We start from the raw sequence: 21950 nt of genomic DNA on the forward strand, positions 1-21950 counted from the left end.
TACACAGGATGTTTATGTTTGTGTTTAGCATTACTTTCTCTTAAAGCTACAGAATAATTCTGCCCTTTAGTTTCATGTTTGATTCTTCAACTCCTTATGTGAGGGGGGGAAATATCACAGTACCTGCACACAGAGAACCATTTATTATTTGTTCTCTTTTGTCATTTTTCTGTTTTTGTAGCATCTTTCACAATGGAGGGGTAAAATCCTTACCCAGACATATTTTCCCATGTTTGTCCTTCTTCTTTAGCTCAAGTTGTTTGGCTTTATGTTGTTAGGTGGTGAAGCATCAGTGATTTTGCAAATTCATGCAATCACATTTCCAATATATTCAGATATTTTCAATAATCAAAGCACAAACTCATAGAGTGACTGAATAATTACATTGAACTTTAGAATCTGTGTTTAAGATCTAGTTGATAAAACTAAGGGTTAATTTAATTTTCTAGGACTGAATACTTTGTCTCTTTAATGGTTCAGGCAGTGGTGTTTATGGACTCAAGACAGTTTAAAAAATAGAATTTCTTCTGTTTGAACTTTTAAGTTTCTCTGGAATTGAAAAGAGCTCAAAATATAGTTGATTCTTTCAAGGGATCTAGCTAGATGTTTTATAAACATCAGTTTAAAAAAAATTCAGAAATGATGTCACTCTAAAAGTGATTGGCCACCAAGCAGAGTGTTTAAATGCCTACTTTGGAATATACTCCTTATCCACCATCTGAACAACTGCTGGATTTATCAGATTATGAACCAGGATAGGCTCTCATGTTATCAAGTGCAGTCTTGCTACCCAGCTTCCAACACAACATCATCTTACATTATACCTGGTGCTTTTGCAACTGTTAATTCTTAGATTTTTTCCATACAGTATCACTGAGGTCGCATGGACTGTTGATGGTATACTCATTTTCTGTGAGAACAAATGTGAATATTGGTCATAGTCACAAGGCAAGTTAAGTGATAAAATGAGGCACTAGTCTTCATGTTTTTTAATCATCACTAGTATTCTTTCTTAAAGTACCCTCTTTATATCCAACACTAGCATTATCTCTAATCCTTACAACAGGATGAGGCCCAGAAAAGTGAAGTGATTTAATAAAATTCATGCAGGCTGTTAGAATGACGGTTCACACCAAACCTCTCCATTTCTGTACCCATACTCTTCCTGCCAGACAGTGTTGTTGCCTGAAACCTGAGGCATATCACTAGTGTTGCAGGTTTGTGAGTAGTGATGTGAATAAAGGACAAGTAGTTTTAACCTATAAATGACACTCTGGAGTTTGGGTTTTTCCCATTTTCTAAGCTTTCAGTTGGTTTATAATTCAGTGTTCTTTAGTTGGGCTACCCTGAGTTTTCATTCTGCCAAGTGCTTAGTGCTAAAACACATCTCACTGCTGAGCCCTCCTCGGGCCTTTGGCGCCCTTGCTGTAAAGGCAGGTGGTCTGAAGAAAGGCTCCCTCTAGGTTGTTGCACATTGTACACAACACATAACAGTGCGAGACAACTGTCAGCTCCTTCCTTCTTTTCTCCGCTCACCCTCCAGAAGCTGGGCCCAGATGGAAGAGCTGGAAGCATGTCAGCTGCGCTCTGAAGGGCATTGAGAAAACACTGTCAAGAAGAAAAAGGCAAACGTGATAGCTAATTAGTCCACTAATCAGACAGGACGACCATCAATTTTATAGTGAAAATGTCCCGGACAGAGAGATGGAAGGGCTGGCAGAGTATTGCCCACATGGCTCTCAGAGAGCTGCACATTTTTGTCAGGGGATTTGTAACTTGGGATTGCTACCCTGATTGGCTTTACGTATTCATTTTCTCTCTCCCCAAAATGTGGCCACTGCAAACTAAGTAGAAAAATTCTTTGGGGGGATATTTTCTTCATGAGAAAGTGCCCTTTTTGCCAGTGTCATGAATGTTTTTAGATGTATTTATAGCTATGATCTCATTGAAGGAAAACTTTGATGTAATATTCTCATTTCTCTATTTCTTGTATTTTGAATTTAGCAGTTATTAGAGAATAAGTGCATGGTACTTAAGTGAAAAACTTGGAATTGCTGAGAGGAACATAGCTCAACTTAAAGGTTATTATGGTAGCCCTAACCCTATTTTTAACTAAGTAGGTAACAAGCTTCCTTTAATGGGAAAAATAACTCTCTGAAGGTATTAGAACATTACTCTTCAAGTCCTATTCATATTAGCTCAGACCTAATTCTAATGTCAAGTTTAATCTACCCAATCTGATTTTCTGGGATTTGTTGCCATCGAGTATTATCAAAAAGCTATAATTTGTCCTTGTGGATGAAGTGACCTGTGTTTAGGGTCACCTCTACTTTTATTTTATTTTTTGGACACTCATCATAAATGACATGCCTGGTATCAGAAATGTTGTCTCCACTCTTTTTTCTTACTTAGAGTAGTTATATGTAAACATGTATTTCATCATCCATAGTAATTTATATACAGCCGGCTGTGATTCTGTTTCCATGCCATGCAGTTGATGTTCACTTGTCTGGATAGTCCCGTATTAGCTACCCACCCCCCACTACTTTGATTAATTTATAAGAAGTCAGGAAAGAATGCAGTTGAGATAAGCTGAATTCTTAACCTGGTTTCTTTCTTTCCCAGCCACTGTTCTCACTGTTAACCTTTGTGTCACATAATCCCTTGACCTTGCTGCCTTGCCTTAGATTCCTAGGATTGCCATAGCAAAGTCCCACAAACTGAGTGACTTAAAACAATACTATTCTCTCACAGTTCAAGAGGCCAGATGTCCAAAATCAAGGTATCAGCAGAATTGATTCATTCTTGGCCTCAGAGAAAGAATCTTTTTTATCCGTGTCTTCTAATTTCAGGTAGTTACGGACAGTTCTTGGCATTCTTTAGCTTGCAGATGGCACTGTTCCAGTCTCTGCCTCCATTGTCACATGGTGTTCTCTCTGTGGGCCTAGGTCTGTCTTCAGGTAGACTTCCCTCTGTCTGTGTTTTCCCTCCTCTTACATCATCCTCTTATGAGGACATCATATTGGATTTAGAAACTACTCAGATAATCCAGGATAATCTCCTTCCCTCAAGATCCTTAGTTACATCTTCAAGGACCTTTTTTTTCCAAATAAGGAAACATTCACAGTTCAAGGAATTAAGAGGTGGACATATTTTGGGCAGCCACCATTCAGCCTATTATACTCAGTAATCATTTTCATAACTTCTCAGTCCTCTAGGTAGATATGTTGGTATTAGGTTGGTACAAAAGTAATTACAGATTCAGAACATGAATTTTAAATTATTGTAACCGGGCTCAAACACATGTTTATTAATCAGAATAGGAACCATTACAATCAACACGTATTTGCCTAAGAGGAAGAAGTTTGTTTAGTCCTGTAGCATAAAAATCGGTGCTTCAGGATTCGAGCAACTCTTGGAAAGCATTTTCCGCCTCCTGCTGATTGTGAAAGCATTTTCCCTGCAAAAAGTTGTCGATGCTTGAAGTGGTAATTGGATGGCCAGAGGTCAGTGGGGGATGAGGCAAAGCATTATATCCCAGTTCATTCAACTTTTGAAACATTGGTTGTGCAACATGCAGTCGGAATTTGTGGAGAAGAATTGGGCCCTTTCTGTTGACCAATGTTGGCTGCAGGCACTGCAGTTTTCAGTGCATCTCATTGATTTGCTAAGCATACTTCTTAGGTGTAATGGTTTGGCTGGGATTCAGGAAGCTGTAGTGGATCAGACGGGCAGCAGACCACCAAACAGTGACCATGACATTTTTTGGTGCAAGTTTGGCTTTGAGAAGTGCTTTGGAGCTTCTCATCCAACCACTAAGCTGCTTATCACCAGCTGTCATATAAAATCCACTTTTCGTCACATGTCGTAATCCAGTCAAGAAATGGTTCATTGTTGTTGTGTGGAATAAGAGAACACAACACTTCAAAAAATGACAGTTTTTTTGGACTTGTAGTCAGTTCATGAGGAACCTGCTTATCACGCTTTTTCACCTTTCCAATTTGCTTCAGATGCCAAACGACCATAGAATGGTCGACGTTAAGTTCTTGGGCAACTTCTCATGTAGTTGTAAGAGGATCAGCTTTGCTGATTGCTCTCAGCTGTCAACTTCTGATGGCTGGCCACTGCACTCCTCATCTTCAAGGCTCTCATCTCCTTTGCAAAACTTGATCCACTCCTGCACTGTGTGTTCATTAGTACTTCCTGGGTCAAATGAATTGTTGATGTTATGAGTTGTCTCTGCTGCTTTATGACCCATTTTGAACTCAAATAAGAAAATCACTTTTTGTCTAACATCATTTTCCTATTCTAAAGTAAGTATAAAATAAATGGCAAGTGATGTCCTTAGCAAAAAAAAAAAAAAAGAGATATGTGCATATAACATAACTATACTTATTTAAGAATGTATCAAACAGCAAATTTCAACAGTGCAAAAATGCCAATTACATTTGTACCAATGTAATATTTCAGATTGTTGTCTCTATTTTTATTATCTTACAGGAAATTCTGACTTCCATTCCTTTTATTCTTTACAGTTGGTGCTGACAAAAGGGTGCCAGCGATGCCTGGATCTCCTGTGGAAGTGAAGATACAGTCAAGATCCTCACCTCCCACCATGCCACCCCTTCCACCAATAAATCCCGGAGGACCCAGGCCCGTGTCATTCACTCCTACAGCATGTGAGACCTCTTAGTTACTTGGGTGTGGTTCACAGTGATGTTTGGATCTAAATGAATGTCATTAAGTCTTCTATGTATACTACTCAACATTTTCTTAATGGCTATTAACATACACACATATATTTGGTTGTTTCTTTTTCCCTCAGAGAATAGTACATAACTCTTTCAGGTACTTGGAAATTTAGTAGTATAAATATTTTGTTTTCATATTTTTGACTTAAAAATATCTATTTTAATTTCTTTGACTCTAAAAGGATGAATCTTCAATTATGATACTGATTCATAGGATTCAAAGTAAATTTTATAAAATTATTGAACTACTCCACGAGTGTCATGGTAAGGTTTTTTTTACAAAAGAAAATGATTGTTTTATTAGTTTAGTAGGGCTGCTTTAACACAATTCCAAAGACTGAGTGATTTAAACAACAGAAACTTATTTTTTCACAGGTCAGGAGGTTAGAAGCCTAAGATCAAGATGTCAGCAGATTGGTTTCTTCAGAGTCTCTCTCTGTGTCTTGAAGAGAGCTGCCTTCTTGCTCTGTCCTCTCATAGCCTTTCCTTGTGCATGTGCATCCTTGATGCTTCTTCCTCCTCTTCTTAGAAGTACAATAGTCATATTGGATTACCACCTAGGTCATGACCTCACTTAACCTTTAAGGGCCCTGTCTCCAAATACAGTCATGTTCTAAGGTACTCTGGGGGTCAGAACTTCAACATAGGAATTTGAGAGGGGGATATAATTTGGTCCATAACAATTCTGTTAGACAATAAATATTATGTATAATAAGTTGCTCAGCCTTATTAGTCAAAAAGGAACTAAAACCAGTGTAGTACTGTGTACACCCACAAGAATGTTATGAATGAAATAAGAGCATTAGGTCTTGGTGAGAGTATATGTGGAGCAACTTGAACAATAAATTGTTTATAAGAACATTTTTTGGGGGGAAAAAAAAAAGAACGTTTTTTGGTACTATACTAAAGCTGAATTTCCCCAAACCCTGTAACTTATCAAATTTAGCCCTAAAACCTCAATTTTAAAAAGTTTAATTATTTATGGTCCCAAAACATTTGAGGTTAAATAACTGGCAACTGGAATAATTTGAGCAAGAATTTATGATATGAAGTTTGGTATCTTTTTCCCTTAATTTCTGAAATTTTATCTCACAGTTAAACAGGCTTAGATAAAGGTACTGTCTTTGAAGTGCAACAGATTTAAATCTAGACTATCATTCAGATTTCAAGATACACACTGTAGAATTTTATGTGTATCTGTATGTGTAACTAAATTGAGCCCTTTTGACCTCCGTACTTGACTGTTTAGGGGTGAATATGTGTTATTTCAGAAAATGTGATCACATACTTTCATTGAAGAAACTGTAAAACAGCCCGAGGGAGTATCAGAGTGGCCAAAAGCATGGTAATGTATTGTATTTATGGGTTGCTTCAAAAGAGGGCAGCTCTCCAGTGGCAAAGGTCCTTTCTATGAACAAAGAGAAATGGTATACCTTTGCAGCTAATTTTCTGAATTGCTGAGGTTGAGTGTTGAACCTTCCTTTCCAGTAGTAGCTCTAATGTCCTTTCTTGGAAGACAGTAGAAAGATCACCATCTTTTTTCTCAGCCTGTTAACCTTTTATGCAGTGAGCCTTTTAGCAACATTTTAATGAACACTTTGATAGCTAATTATGATATACACAGATGTATATTTCTCAAGAAGTGGACAGTCTTTCAAGGCGGTGCAAATATAGAAAAAACTAAGTATAATTTGGTAAGTAAAATAAGCGGCACATGTACATAGCACAAAGAAAAGTTATGAAATCTAGTAGGAGCAACATGCATGCATGCTGAGTCGCTTCTGTTTTGTCCAACTCTTTGCAACCTCATGGACTGTAGCCTGCCAGGCTCCTCTGTCACACTGTCTTGTCAAATAATGCTTCTTAATACAGGTGATATGTTTTTAGACCTTGTTTTATTTTGCTAAATTTTCAGGCCTGGAAATGATTAAATAAAAATCTATTGACACTTTGGCATATTTATTTTATTCATCAGGGAAGAAGGGACTTTGCCTCCAAGACCATAGCTCTAGAGTTGTGTTCCAGATTAAAACTACAAGCAATCAGTGTTCAGAACAATGGGCAAATAGGAAAACTGTAATTAATCACATATATTATCATTAGAGCAGATATATAGAATGAAAGTGTCCCATATGGTATCTAGAAAATGCTTGGCACTATCAAGGCAGAGAAAACCAGATTTTGATGAACGTGAATATTCTGAATGGTCAAAGAGATACATATCTCATTGTAGGAATAAGTCAATAAACCTATGGAGTAGAAAAAAAAATTCTCATATTAATGCAGCTCTCTGCTTTCTGATAATCTTGTTCAAATGCTATATATTTAATTGACCGCTTTGCTTCTTCAGGAGTCTGAAGTTGGGATAGATATCGTGTTGAAAATACGTATTCTACCAGATTCCGCTCATGCTACCCATTGCAAGAAGTCTTAAAAGCTACCCTTCCTTCCCACCCCCCACACCTGCAGAAGTTAGATGTCCCTTCTCTTTGCTCTTCTCTCTTAACACATCTGTGTTACTCTGTTACCATTTTTTACCTGGCCATCTGTCTCACTGAAAGCAGTGTTGTTGAGGGCTGACTCAGTGTCTTCTATACACTTTTATCATGTGATTTACAAAATTCAAATCAATAAATGAGAGAGAATGCAAAAAAGAAGAAATAACAGAGATCGTTGTGATTTGCACTTAAACCAAGTTTTTCTTTTAGTGAGCAATGGCATCAACCATTCTCCTCCTACCCTTAACGGCGCCCCATCACCACCACAAAGATTCAGCAACGGTCCTGCCTCTTCCACATCATCTGCACTCACTAACCAACAGTTGCCAGCCACTTGTGGTGCTCGGCAGCTCAGCAAGTTGAAACGCTTCCTCACCACTCTGCAGCAGTTTGGCAATGACATCTCACCTGAGATTGGGGAGAAGGTGCGGACTCTTGTTCTAGCACTGGTGGTAAGTATGGCATCACTGTCAACGACTGCTTTGAGTATGTGGCTCAGAACTGAAGCCAGCAGAGAAATTGTGCACACTTCTCCTCATTCCGAAACTTGTAGCAGTGTGGTAAACTCTACAGTCTAGGTTAGTTTAATTTGTACAATATTGTTGAATCATGGGTTTCAGTTGTGGATAATGTTTATCAGTTTAATTCCTTTAAGCAACTTTGAATTTGTCTTAAAACTGAGTTTCAACAGATCCACTGAGGTTCCACCAAGTTTTGTTACTTAATAATATATTCAGTGCCTGGTGCGTTGTTTCCTCATACAAATACAGTATCTTTAGGATTTTCAAGGTACACATAATTTTTTTTTCTATACTGAGGGGCAAATCCATGCTATAAGTTAGAGATTTTCTTCCATTGACACCTGGGAGGGTTCAACTCTCAGTATATGTAAGAGAAGAGCTACCAGTTCTTAATGTTTGTAAATTGAATTCCTCAAGATGTACCTCAACTGAAAGCACACTGTGCTCCTGCATATTAGCCTCTTATGTGATAAAGATGATTCACACAAGTTGGCATTTCTCAAAGTGTATTTAGTGACCCGTTGGATTTCTCAAGACCCTTTCAGGAAGCCCAGGAGGTGAAAAGCATTTTCATAATAATATTAGAGTATTACTTATGTTTTGACTCTTAATTCTCACATGATTGTTCAGTGAAATTTTCTAGAGATTATATGATGAGGATATTACAACACATTAAATGCAGAAGAGTCCAGCTTTCTTTTATTAAGTTATATAGCAGAGACATTTGCAAAAGAGGGGCTTCCCTGGTGGCTCAGACGGTAAAGAATCTGCCTGCAATGTGGCAGACCTGGGTTGGGAAGACCCCCTGGAGAAGGGAATGGGAAACCACTCCAGTATTCTTGCCTGGAGAATTCCATGGACAGAGGAGCCTGGCAGGCTACAGTCCATGGGGTCGCAAAGAGTCAGGCAGGACTGAGGGGCTGACACTTTCACTTAAAGTTACAGTGGTGTGTTAGTTTCAGGTGTACAGCAAAGTGCTTCAGTTATGTTCTTTTTCAGAGTTTTTTCCATTATAGGTTATTACAAAATATTGAATATAGTTCCCTGTGCTATGCAGCAGGTCCTTTTTGTATATCTGTATTATACATGGTAGTGTGTACCTGTAAACCCCAAATTCTTAATCTGTGCCCCTCCCACTTTCCCCTTTGTTAGACATAGTTTTTATCATAAATAGATATTGAATTTTATCAGAAGCTTTCTTTGTGTCTATTGAGATGATAATATGGTTTTATTCTCCAGTTTGTTAATGTCATGTATTACATTGATTGATTTATGATATTCACGGTGTATAATCCTTTTAAAGTATTGTTGGAGTTGGTTTGCTAGTATTGTTGATTTTCCCATCTGTGTTCATCAGTGGTATTAACCTGCAGTTTTCATTTTTTTGTAATATCTTTATCAGGGTGATTGTCACCTAATAGAATGAGTTTGGAAGTGTTCGCCCCTCTGCAAGTTTTTTGAATAGTTTCAGGAGGATATGTGTTAACTCTTTTCTAAATGTTTGGTACAATTCACCTGTGAAGCCACCTGGTCCTGGACTTTTCTTTGTTGGGAGTTTTTTAATTGCTTATTTAATTTCATTGCTGGTAATTGGCCCACTCATATTTTCTATTTCCTCATAGTTCAGTCTTGGCAGATTGTATATTCCTAAGTTTGTCCATTTCTTCTAGGTTGTCCCTTTTGTTGGCATATAGTTGCTCCTAATAGTCTCTTACAGTTCTTTTGTTTTTCTGTGGTATTGGTTGTAACTTCTGCTTTTTCATTTCTTATTTTATTGATTTGGGCCGTCTCTCTTTTTTTTATTAGTCTGACTAAAGGTTTATCAGTTTTGTTTATCCTTTCTAAGAACCAGTTTTTAGTTTCATTGATCATTTTTTTTAAATCTCCACTTCATTTATTTCTGCTCTGATCTTTATGCTTTTTTTTCCTTTTGCTAACTTTGGGATTTGTTTTTTCTTCATTCTCTAGCTGCTTTAGGTGTAAGCTTAGGTTGTTTATTTGAGATTTTTCATATTACCTGAGGTAAAGTAGTATCACTGTAAACTTCCCTCTTAGAACTGCTTTTGCTGCAACCCATAGGTTTTGGGGTGTCATATTTTTATTTGTCTCTAGGTATTATTTTTTAATTTCCTCTTCGATTTCTTCAGTGATCCCATTGGTTGTTTAGTAGCATATTGTTTAACCTCTGTGTGTTTGTGTTTTAAAAGATGCTTGATATGATTTCAGTTTTCTTGTATTTACCAAGGCTTGCTTTATTGCCCAGCATGTGATCTGTCCTGAAGAATGTTCCATTAGCACTTGAAAAGAGTGAGTATCCTGCTGCTTTCAGATAGAATGCCCTATAAATATCAATTAAGTCCATCTGGTATAATTTGTTACTTAAGACCTGTATTTCCTTATTGATTTTCTGTCTGGGTGATGTGTTCATTGATTAAATAGAGTATTAAGGTTCTTTGTATCTGTTAACATTTGCCTTGTATATTGCTCCTGTGTTGGGTACATATATATATATTTATAATTGTTCTATCTTCTTGGTTGATCATGATATTTGGTGGGTTGGTGTTTTGGTTTTTTTTCTTTTTTTTTTTGAGTGGGCGGGGAGGTTTGGCCACACCACTCAGCTTGTGGAATCTTAGTTCCCTGACCAGAAATTGAACCTGGGCCCTCGACAGTGAGAGCATGGTGTCCTAACCACTGGAGCACTAGGGAATTCCCAGTCACAGTCTTTAAAGTCTGTTTTGTCTGATACGAGTATTGCCACTCTGACTTTCTTTTGATTTCTGTTTGCTTGGAATACCTTTTCCCATATCCTCTCTTTCAGTCTGTATGTGTCTCGAGATCTGACATATGCCTCGTCCTCAGTCACTTAGTCCTATCTGACTGTACACAGCCCTTTGGACTGTAGCCCTCCATGCTTCGGCAGCATATACATGGGTCCTGTTTTTGTGTCCATTCATCCAGTCTGTCTTTTAGTTGGAGCATTTAGTTCATTTGCATTTAAGGTAATTATCAGTATATATGCGCATATTGCCATTTTGTTCATTGTTTTTTGGATTTGTTTTTTAGGTCCTTTTTGCCTTTCTTCTTTTGTTCTCTTCTGTGATTTGATGACTATCTTTGGTGTTGTGTTTTAATTCCTTTTTTGTTTGTGAATATATTATAGATTTTTGTTTTACAGTTACCATTAGGTTTTTGTATAGTGGTCTCTCTCTATACATACACACATGCTTGTTTTAAGTTGCTGGTTTCTTTCAGATGAGTTTTAGATATGCTGCATTTTATATTCTGCTCCCCTCATGATTACTGTTTTTGGTTTTATATCTTACATCTAATTGTTCTATGGGTCCCTTAACTGCTTATTGTGGATACAGAAATGTTGCTACTTTTGTCTACCCCACCCTCCAGTAGCTTTGTGTATGGATGATTTCCTGCCTTTATTTTATATTTGCCTTTACCAGTAAGCTTTTCCATTTCCTAGTTTTTTCATCACTTTAAGTATATTGTGCCACTCCTCTTTTTTTTTAGCAGTTTCTGCTAAAAAATCAGCTGATAGCCTTATAGGAATTCCTTTTTATGTTGTTTGTTATTTTTCCCTTATTGCTTTTAATATTCTGTTTATCTGCCTGGGCTTGGGTGACTGTTTCCTTTCCCAGTTTAAGGAAGTGTTCAGCTATCATCTCTTAATATGTTTTCTCAGACCGTTTCTCTTTCTTCTTCTGTGTCCCCTATAATGCAAACATTAGTGCATTTGATGTTGTTCTAGAGGTCTTTTACACTGTCTTCATTTTTGTTCATTCTTTTTTCTGCTTGGTGGCAGTGATTTCCATACTTTGTCGTTCAGCTCATTTATCGATAATACTATCTATTTAGTCTACTATTGATTCCTTTTAGTGAATTTTTCATCTCAGTTGTATTCTTCACCTCTTTTTGGTTGTTTTTTATTATTTTCTAATTACTTCTTGAAAAATTGTGGTTTATTGCTCTGTGTATCCATTTTCCTCCCAAATTCTTTGATCATCTTTACGATCATTACTCTGAACTCTTTCTTAGGTGGATTGCCTATCTCTACATCACCTGTTCTCCTGGGGTTTTATTTTGTTCCTTTGTCTGAAACTTTCTGCTGTTGCCTCATTTTGTCTACATTTTTCTTTGTATTTTTATGTATGTGGTAGGTTAGTTACATTTCCCGATTCTGGAGAAGTAGCTCTCTGTAGGAGATATCCTATGCATCCCAGGAATGCACTCCCGTCTCGTCATCCAAGGAACAGGGGCCAACTGTTCCTACAGTAGTGTCTGGCATGAATTTGCAGACTTGGTTTTTATTTCCTTACAAAAGTTTGTATCCATCACAAGTGTTTTTAATTCTCAGTTTTGTTTTCAGATATACTGATTATTGATAGATGTAACCCACAATAATTTAGGGATTACAAGACAAAAGTTTATTAACTGCTGCTTTAAAACATTACTCAGTATTGTGCAGAAGAAACTACTTTCATACAAGACAAAATGTAATAAATGACTTCTTTATCACGCAAGATTCTATCCCTGTTGTTTTGTATAACTGTAGGTGGTTCATTGTCATTGCTGTATAATGTTTCATTATAGAAATATACCACAATTTATACTGTTTAAAAATATTTATTTCTGGCTGTGTCGGGTTGTCGTTACTGCACAAGGACTTTCTTTAGTTTCAGCAGGTGGAGACTACTCTCTATCTGCAGTTCATGTGCCTCTCAATTGCTGTGACTTCTCTTGTTGCAGAGCATGGGGTCTAGAGCAAGGGTTTCAGTAGCTGTGGTGCACAGGCTTAGTTGTACAGGCATGTAGAATCTTCCTGGACCATGAATCGAACCTGTGTCCCCTGCATTAGCAGCTGAATTCTTAAAAACAGTTTATGCTTTTCAATGGACATTTGAGTTTCTTATTTGAGGCAGCATCATAGGTCCCCCAACACCACTCCCACATCTTGAGATTTGCTAGAATTCTTGGGACTTGGCATATTGTTGTGCCCAGAGCTGAGATTTATTTATTTATTTATTGAAGGGTTTTCTAAATTTATATCATTTCTCACTAATTAATCTTTAGACCATTTTCATAGAAAACAAGTAGTTCCACACAGTTAGGATTTTCAGCCATATTGACGTGATGACACTTGGTAACAATATTTTTTAATATCATTTTATCTATACAGTACTTTACTGTTTAACAGAATACTGAAAATATAGTCCAACATCCCAGTTTTAAGTGCAATCATCAGAACCACCATTGTATTTAGGAAGTGAAAGTGAAAAGTCGCTCAGTCGTGTCCAACTCTCTGTGACCCCATGGACTGTAGCCCACCAGGCTCTTCCATCCATGGAATTTTCTAGGCAAGAGTACTGGAGTGGGTTGCCATTTCCTTCTCCCAGAGCTGAGATTTAATACAGAAGTATAATAAGGATACAGAGCTGGATCAGAAAGGTGAGACACAGTCAGGATCTGTAGGAATCCATATGTAGGCTTCCTTTTTCCCTGTATGAATGGTCGGAGAGAGTTCACTCTTCCCCCATCCCCATCTGTGAAGATAACAGCAGCATATGTGTGATGTCTCTACCCAAGGAACCCCATTAAACACTCAATGCCCGGGCAAATAGGCACTCTGTGCAGCATGTTTGAAATTCCAGACTCCTAGAAGGAAAATTAGTGTTTAGCATAAATCAGAGCTTGTAAAAATAGTACCGTCATCCATTGAGGGAAGGTGTTTTTGTTTCTTTGTTTGGGGTGAGGGGGGGTCTGTTTATTGGTCAGATTTTAGAGTACCATGGAAAAGTCTTTCTGTCTCTAGACTAATAAAATTTACCTTAAATGTCAAAACGAGTTTGAACATAATTGGAAGCAAAGTAGACATCAGAATTCGCCTGATGCCATTTCCAGCAGCAAATTACTTTAAGTAGGATCTGCTTAATTTCAAGAGTAAAAGGAAAAAATGACAGCTCATTTGCACGTGCATGCATACACAAAATGAATTTTTTTCTAGCTATGAGCTATGAAAATACACTTTTGTTTGGAGTCTCCATCTCAAGGAGAGCAGACAAGACTTCAAGAGAAAACATCTTGAGGATACAGTGGAGTGGTTTGCTAGTCCTTGATTGACAGTGAAAGTGTTAGTTGCTCAGTCATGTCCGAATTCGCGAATCTGTGAACTGTAGTCTGCCAAGCTCCTCTGTCCATGGGATTCTCCAGGCAAGAATACTGGAGTAGGGTGCCTTTCCCTTCTCTAGGGGATCTTCCCGACCCAGGGATCAAAACTAGGTCTCCTGAATTGTGGGTAGATTCTTTACCATCTGAGCCAAAGTAGATATAGCCAATTGTCTCTTTTAAATGACTGTGCTTGGGTTAAGGTTTCGTCTTTTTTCTCTTTCAAATTTTTTAATTGTTTGATCATGAAGAGGTGGTAAGATACACATAGCACAAAATTTACCACCTTAACTATTTTTTTCATCTTAATGATTTTTAAGTGCACAGTTCACTGGTATTAAATATACTCATTGTTGTACAACATCAACTACCATCTACCTTCAGAATTTTTTTCATCTTTTGGAACTGTAACTTGTGCCCTTAAGCAATGATTCCCCATTTCCTTCTTTCCTCAGCTCTGCCAGCCATCATTCTATTTGACTACTCTAGGTACTTCATATTAGTGAAATCACAGCATTTATCTTTTTGTGGCTGGCTTATTTCACTTATATAATATTGTCAAGGTTCACCCTATTAGTCTAGAGTCATGTTGTAGCATGTCTTACAATTTTCTCCCTTTTTAAAGATGAGTTAATACTTCATTACACACACACATACACACTATGTTTTGCTTATGCATTCATCCATTAATGAATACTTGAGATGCTTTCACTTTTTCAGTTATGAGAAGTTTTGTATCAGTGTAGGAAATTATAAGTGCCTCGACACCAATCAGTGCCCCAACCTTGCAAGCAGGCTTTCCTACGGTTAGCAGTTGTTGACCAACTATATTGTCTATTCTGTACAAAGGCCATTGTAAATAATGAGCATTTTTATGTATAGTACATGTATGCAAACATTGCACTGAACAATGGAATTGTGATTTCATAGGGTATACATGTACATAAACTTAGTATATAAAGCCAAATTGTTTTTCCAAGTTTATGCCAGTTTATATTCTCACATATTGAGATTTTCATTGAGATCAGCATCTTGGGGCTTCCCTGGTGGCTCAGTGGTAAAGAATCCGCCTGCTCAGTGCAGGATAGTCAGGTTCAATGCCTGATCTGGGACGATCCCACATACTGCAGAGCAACTAAGCCTATGTGTCACAACTGTGCACATATGCATTGGAACCTGGGAGCCACAACTACTGAGCCCACGTGCCACAGCAGCTGAAGCTGGTGCGTCCTAGAGCCTGTGCTCCACAAGAGAAGCCACTGCAATGAGAAGCCTGTGTACTGCAACTAGAGAATAGCCCCCACTCGCTGCAACCAGAGAAAAGTCCTCACAGCAATGAAGACCCAGAACAGCCAAAACTAGACACATAGATAAATAAAAATAAATAAGCTTATTTTAAAAAAAATCAACATTTTATTCAGACATAGACAAATGGATCTGTGGACACAATGGTGGAAGAAGAGGGTAGGACAAATTTAGTAGCATCAAAATACATACATTACCATGTGTAAAATAGATAGCTAGTGGGAAATTGCTAGGTGCTCAAAAAAAAACACAGGGTGCTCAGCCTGGTGCTCTGTGAAAACCTAGAGGGATCAGATGGTGGGGGTGGGGAGAGAGCCTCAAGGGGTAAAGGATATGTATCTACTTATGGCTGATTCACACTGTCCTACATTAGAAACCAACACAACATTGTAACACAGTTATCCTCTAATTAAAGTAGATTTTAAAAAAAGATCAGTGTCTTAGTCCTTTTGGGCTCTTAGAATAGAATATTGAAGAGTAGGTGGCTTATAAACAACAAATATTCATTTCTCACAGCTTTCAAGGTTGGTAAGTTCAAGATCAAAGGTCAGCATATTAGATGTCTGGTGAGAGCCCACTTCCTGGTTCATAGATGGTCTTCTCACTGTGTCCTCACAGGGCGGAAGGGGCAAGAGAGCTTTCTGGGATCTTTTTTATAAGAGCTCTAACGCCATTCATTAGGGATCTGTCCTCCTGACCTAGTCATCTCCCAAAGACTGTGTTTCCAAATACTGGAAATGAAGTTTCAGTGTAGAAATTTTGAGGGCTTACAGAAACATGGAATCTATAGTAATTGGTATTGAAACTATATTTGGAGACAAGTGTTTGTTAAATTTAATATCTATTTGTTGTTAAAAAGTGCACATTTAACAGGAATTTCCTTAATCTGATGACAGTTGTGTGTATAAACAGAAAACCTTCAGCAGACCTCTGCTTAATGGTGAAATTTCAAAAGCTTTCCCTCAGATAATAGGAACTGGATAGAAAGTCTATTCTCTGTAAACCTGAACATTATAGCCTAGTAAATAAGATATAAGGATTGGAAAAAGATAAATCTGTCACTATTTGTAGATAAAATGATTGTCTTAATGCGTACTGCATTTGAACTTACCAGTCTGTTCTTTTTCCTGTCTTTTTTTCCCCTTTTTCCCTTTCCTTTTTCTTTTTTTCTACCCTCTTGGTGAAAACTTTGTCTAATTTGGAAGAAAATTAACACCTTTAGATTATTATATTTCCCCAATCCATGAAAGCTTTATTTGATCTTCTATTCACGTAAGGAATGGTTAAGATTTTGGGAAGCATATATAAATATAGCACAGTCATTCCATGTGGAGAAAGCTTGCTTAGCAAAGTCAGAAAAGGTCACATAGGTACCATAGCCAGAGTTTAGTTCACCTGTGTGCATTTGGTGTTTCTGTTCTGTCAGAGATAAGGTCCTGGTTGTCCTTAACTATACCAGGAAGCAAGGGTGGCAATTTCCACTGCAAGGTAAAGATAAATGTTTTCTACTTCGGCTGCTTATCTGGAAAATACGCATTCTGGAAGATAGTTTATGCCTTAAACTAGACAGTTCCTTTGACTTTCCAGTATTTCTCCTTGACGTTCATCCTAAGAAAATGATAGTCAATGTGCACTAACAGTACCCCAAAAAATTTGAACCAGCTAAATGTTCTATAAATGCCTGAGTAAATGACAGTACCTCAGTTTAATGGAATATGATATGGTCATGTCCAGTCTGATTCAGAGATGTAAGAAAAAGGTGTGTGTAAGTCACTCTAGTCGAGTCCGACTCTTTGCAAGTCGGACCTGGCTGCTCTGTCCATGGAATTCTCCAGGCAAGAACACTGGAGTAGGTTGTCATTCCCTTCTCCACGGGATCTTCCCGACCCAGGGGTCGAACCCATGTCTCCCACATTGCAGGCAGATTCTTTACCATCTGAGCCACCAGGGAATCTCCAACAGAAAGGTATACTTCTTCCTATTCCTCCTGACAAATACAGCCAAAAAAAAAAAAACAGTTACATAAAGCAAAATTAAGACTCTTGAAAGAAGAAAGCAGATTGACTAGTGACCTTGAGACCCAAGGAAGTACATAGCAGTGAGTTCCCTTGGTTTTATGCTTTCATCATATATCCTGGACTGTGATCTGGAGAAGCCAGTAACAAGGAAATGCTAATGAGCACAGACAAAAGCAAACCAAAAACCACAAGAACAATAAACCCACCTCTTTCTGCCAAACAACTAGGAGAGGAGCGTCCAATAAGGTAGAAAACTTTTAGACAAAAATCACTCTTATTGTAGTCATCCAGCTCAGGGAAAAAAAATAATTGACAACCTTCCCTCTCCTATAAGAGACCTAGTGGGGAGTCTGAGCTCCCACCACTGCCCATCAGTAAGGAACCCCTCCTTTCTCTTCAGATCAACAGAGGTTGAGTGGAAAGCTTGGGATTATACCGCAGCTGACAGCTTCAAAGATTCTCCTGTTCTCAATGGCACACTGATGGAGGATGCCTCAAAAATAGAATATGTAGATAAAATCTGGAGTCTTAGAACCCAAAACATCCAGTTTACCACAGAAAGTCACTTATACCAAGACATGACCATCTTTGAATGTAAAGAGAAAATGTTACCAAGAGACATCAGTCAGTATGACCCAGATATTTGAAATATGTGATAGGGGTTTTGAGTCAGCCATCATAAAAATGCTTCAGTGAGCAATTACACAAATGAAGAAATACAAAGTCTCAGCAGGGACATAGAAGGTATAAAGTAGAACTAAATGCAAATTGAAGAACTGACAAATATAATAATGAAATTATAAAAACTCAGTGATGGACTCAACAATAGACAGGAAAGAATCAGTAAACTTGAAGCTAGAGCACTTGAAAAAACTACCCAGTCTATACAACATAGAGAAGTTTAAAAAAAAAACATGAACAGAACCTTGGGGATTTGAAAGAGATCTGAGTCATAGTAGGAGGAAAGAAAGAATGTGGGGCTAAAATAAAGGCTGAAAATATAGCAGAAGACCTGTGTCTTGTCAAATAAGACATCACATCTGAGGAATTCCCTGGTGGTCCAGTGGTTAGGACTCCATGCTGTCACTGCTGAGCACCCTGGTTCAGTTCCTGGTTGGGGAACTGGAATACCCCACAAGCTGCATGTCCTATTCTTTGTGCCCCATGAATTGTAGCCTGCCAGACTGCTCTGTCCATGGAATTCTCCAGGCAAGAATACTGGAGTGGGTTGCCAATTCCTTCTCCAGGGGATCTTCCTGACCCAGGGATTGAACATGGGTCTCACATGTTGCAAGCAGATTCTTTACTGTCTGAGCCACCAGGGAAGCCCCTTCTCTTATACTTAATTTTTATTCCCTGATTGTCAGTAGATTTGGTTGCATTATATACCTGTCATTTACTAAATCAGGCACTCAGGTTTAAAAGGGATTTTTTGATATGAAATGGGATAAGCTGTTCACACATTTTTATTTAACATGGTTAAATTTGATACATTCTTTTTTCCTAAAGAAATATTTTAGTTTTTACTCAATATTGTATGCTATATTTGGAAAATCAACATAATTTCACATCTAGAAATAACTACTGTTGTAATTTTCCTTCCAGATACTTAAAATATTATATAAATGTATGTGTATTATTTTCAAAAATGTATTATTGGAATATACTTCTATGTTTCTGGTTTTTCACTTAGTATATTATATGTATCTTTCTTCATTTATGCATACAAATCTACCACCCTAAGTGTTCTAATGTATTATGCATTATAATAATGCATTATTAATAATAATAAAAATAATAATGCATTATAGCAATAATAAATGCATTATACTTTTTAATCCAGTTTTGTGTTGGTGGACCTATATATTTTCCATTTCTTCTTATTAAGAAGTAATACTTTGCTGATAAATAATTTGTGCGGTACATGTTATATCTTTGAACACTTGATGATTTTGTAAAAATAAATCCTAGAAGCCGTCATTGTTCTTTTAGGCAAGCAAGAATTCAGATAAATGTTTTGTTTTTAACTTAGTATGCTGTGTTTTAAGGAATTGAAGTAAAAATAAAAATAGTTTGTGAATTTTGAAGAAAATATTTGTATTTTTATATTCCTCTTAGAGAAGCTGAGAATCCTAGTTTAAAGTAAGACTTGAAAAAATACTGGGGAAATGCTGAAAACTTTCCTAGGAATACATAACTAGTGGAAGTCTGCTTACTTGGAGGTACTCTGATTTGTAAACAGAACACTTGAAGAGCACCTATTTTTGTTATTAACTTCTAGCTTAGAAGATTTAGGGAACTGATGCTAGGAGGTAGGCAGAACCAATGAAGAAATGAACTGAAGAAATGAGGCTCCAAGTCATTAAGTTGATATTCTGTACCAATTTGGGAACTGTTCAACTGGACACCTGGATAGGATACACTGTACTCTTGGTTACTTGTACCTAAGGTGACTTGTGGTGAATCCCTCAAGACAGGGGACCTCAGTGGGAGGAATGCAGTGCCCTGTTTTGCCCAGGCTGCTGAGCATTATGGGAAACTTACCAGATTTGGGACAGTTGAGAAGTAAATCAAAGAGGCTGGATTTCTTTCATAAAGGAAACAAAATCTGGTTAACTTTTGAGAGGGATCTGGGTTCACAATAGTGCTCTTGGAATTATCCTCATTATTTCAAAGGGCTCAGCACTGTCAGATTTATGTTGGGAGAACACTGTCCAGTTTTTGAAGTTGAACAGTGTTATTTTATCTTTTCAGAACTCAACAGTAACAATTGAAGAATTCCATTGCAAGCTCCAAGAAGCTACAAACTTTCCTCTTCGTCCTTTTGTTATTCCATTCCTCAAGGTAATTTTTATGACTGCTGATTGTAAATTATCTTCAGCATTTCTTCAAAATTGCTACTGGTCCCTCTTCTATGATCTGCCTCAGGGCAGCTTGCCACATTTTCATATCTTTATTTTATTTGAGGCTGCTAGAGAAAATGTGAGTGCAGTTTTCAGATAAGGTTTGTTTGGTGAGATGAGAGTTGCAAAAGCCTTGAGTTGTGGTCTATATGCAGACACTGCTGATGACACACAGAAGGAACAGGTGGGAGGTGGGGAACAGGAGTGGGGGTGGGCTAGAGGTGTGTGCCTGACATGATGGTTGGGCTCTTAGCAGAAGTATCCGGACACTCTCTTGGTTTGGCCAGCGGGTAAGGAGTGTGTGTTATCAGTGGAGGCCGTGCAGTTAGGACTGACCCTGAGGGTAGAAGAGCGTGTGGGAAGCCATGGTTTGCTTCCCTCCTCCCCGTTTAGTCTAGTTTCTAATTATGTCCTCTGGAATTAATTGCCCTCTGCAACATAACTTTGGGGACATTGTTTAAAATTATTGTGCGTCCCTGATATGTGAGTCAGGGTTAAATTTACATATAAAAGAAAACAATTTTATTTTGAATTAATTTCATGCTCACAAAAAAGTTTTAAGATGGTATGGTAAAATTCAGATTCTCTGAATGTTAATATTTTATCACATCTGCATTATTATTCTCTTCCTATTTTTTCCACAGAAATGTCTTAGAATAAGCTGCAGGCATGATACATATGAATACTTTAGTATAATTATCACATCCAGAAATTATTGATACAGTATTATCTGTAGATCTTATTCATATTCATCAGGTGTCCCACAAATGTCCTTTTTAACAAAATATCCTGATTTTTGGTCCTGCATCTAATTTAGGATCACATGTTGGATTACACTGTCATGTCTCCCTTCAGTTCATTTTAATCAGGAACAGCTTCTCAGTCTCTTATGATCTGGATTTTAAAGAGTGTGTGGTAGTGATTTTATAGCATATACTTCAATTTGGATTTTTCTGATGCTGCTTTATGATTGCAGTGAGGTTATGCATATATCACTGCATGCTGTCAGGAGACATAGATGTTAATTTGTCTGGTAATTGGTAGTGTTGACTTTGATTAGTTGGTAAAGGTGGTGTGCCACTGATGCTATTAAACAGTAATCTTTAAAAACAAGAGACACTAACGCATAGGTATGTATTGGTGAACCTGTTTGTAGGATAGGAATGGAGGTGCACACATAGAGAACAGACTTGTGGACACAGTTGGGTAGGGAGAGAGTGGGACAAATGGAAAGAGGAGTGTTGACATATATACACTGTCATGTTCAAAATAGACAGATGGTGAGGAGTTGCTGCATAACACAGGGCGCCGAGCCTGGTGCTCTGTGACGACCTAGGATTGCAGCTGGTGTGAGTGGTTACACAGCAGAAACCAGCGCAGTGTGGCAAGGCAGTTTTCTTCCAATTAAAGAATCAATTTTTTAAAAAAGTGATACTATAACTCATAAAGATTTTTTAAAACTGAACCTGTTTGAATTGTATTTAATTCAATTCATTATTAATGAGGGAATCTATAAAGTGTTATAACCTGTTCAGGAGAGAAGCCAAAAAATATACATTATAGATCAGGATTGTTGCTAAGAATATGTGAACAGGGAATTCCCTGGCAGTCCAGTGGTTAGAGCTCTGCGCTTCCACACTGCAGGGGGACACAGTTTTGATCCCTGGTCCAGAAATTATGATTCTGCATGCCACAAGGTATGGCCAAAATAAAAATATGCAAACAAAAGTAAAATTGGCTGCTTCTACAGTGGGGCAAGGGAAAAGTCTCTAGAACC

At 37.7% G+C, this 21950-nt stretch overlaps 1 protein-coding gene across 4 annotated transcripts in view; it reads left to right on the top strand.

Annotated features, from left to right (window-relative positions):
* The window catches only part of CBFA2T2 (CBFA2/RUNX1 partner transcriptional co-repressor 2), a 141659-nt gene that overhangs the window by 95682 nt on the left and 24027 nt on the right, over nt 1–21950 (top strand). For all 4 annotated transcript variants that reach the window (XM_061127084.1, XM_061127085.1, XM_061127083.1 and 1 more), the window contains exons 2-4: nt 4536–4679; nt 7460–7701; nt 20025–20114. In XM_061127084.1, the coding sequence (XP_060983067.1) occupies nt 4536–4679; nt 7460–7701; nt 20025–20114 (476 nt within the window). The remainder of the gene's footprint in view (nt 1–4535; nt 4680–7459; nt 7702–20024; nt 20115–21950) is intronic.

This window comes from Dama dama, chromosome 23 (genome assembly GCF_033118175.1).
Source record: "Dama dama isolate Ldn47 chromosome 23, ASM3311817v1, whole genome shotgun sequence".
Lineage (NCBI taxonomy): Eukaryota > Metazoa > Chordata > Mammalia > Artiodactyla > Cervidae > Dama > Dama dama.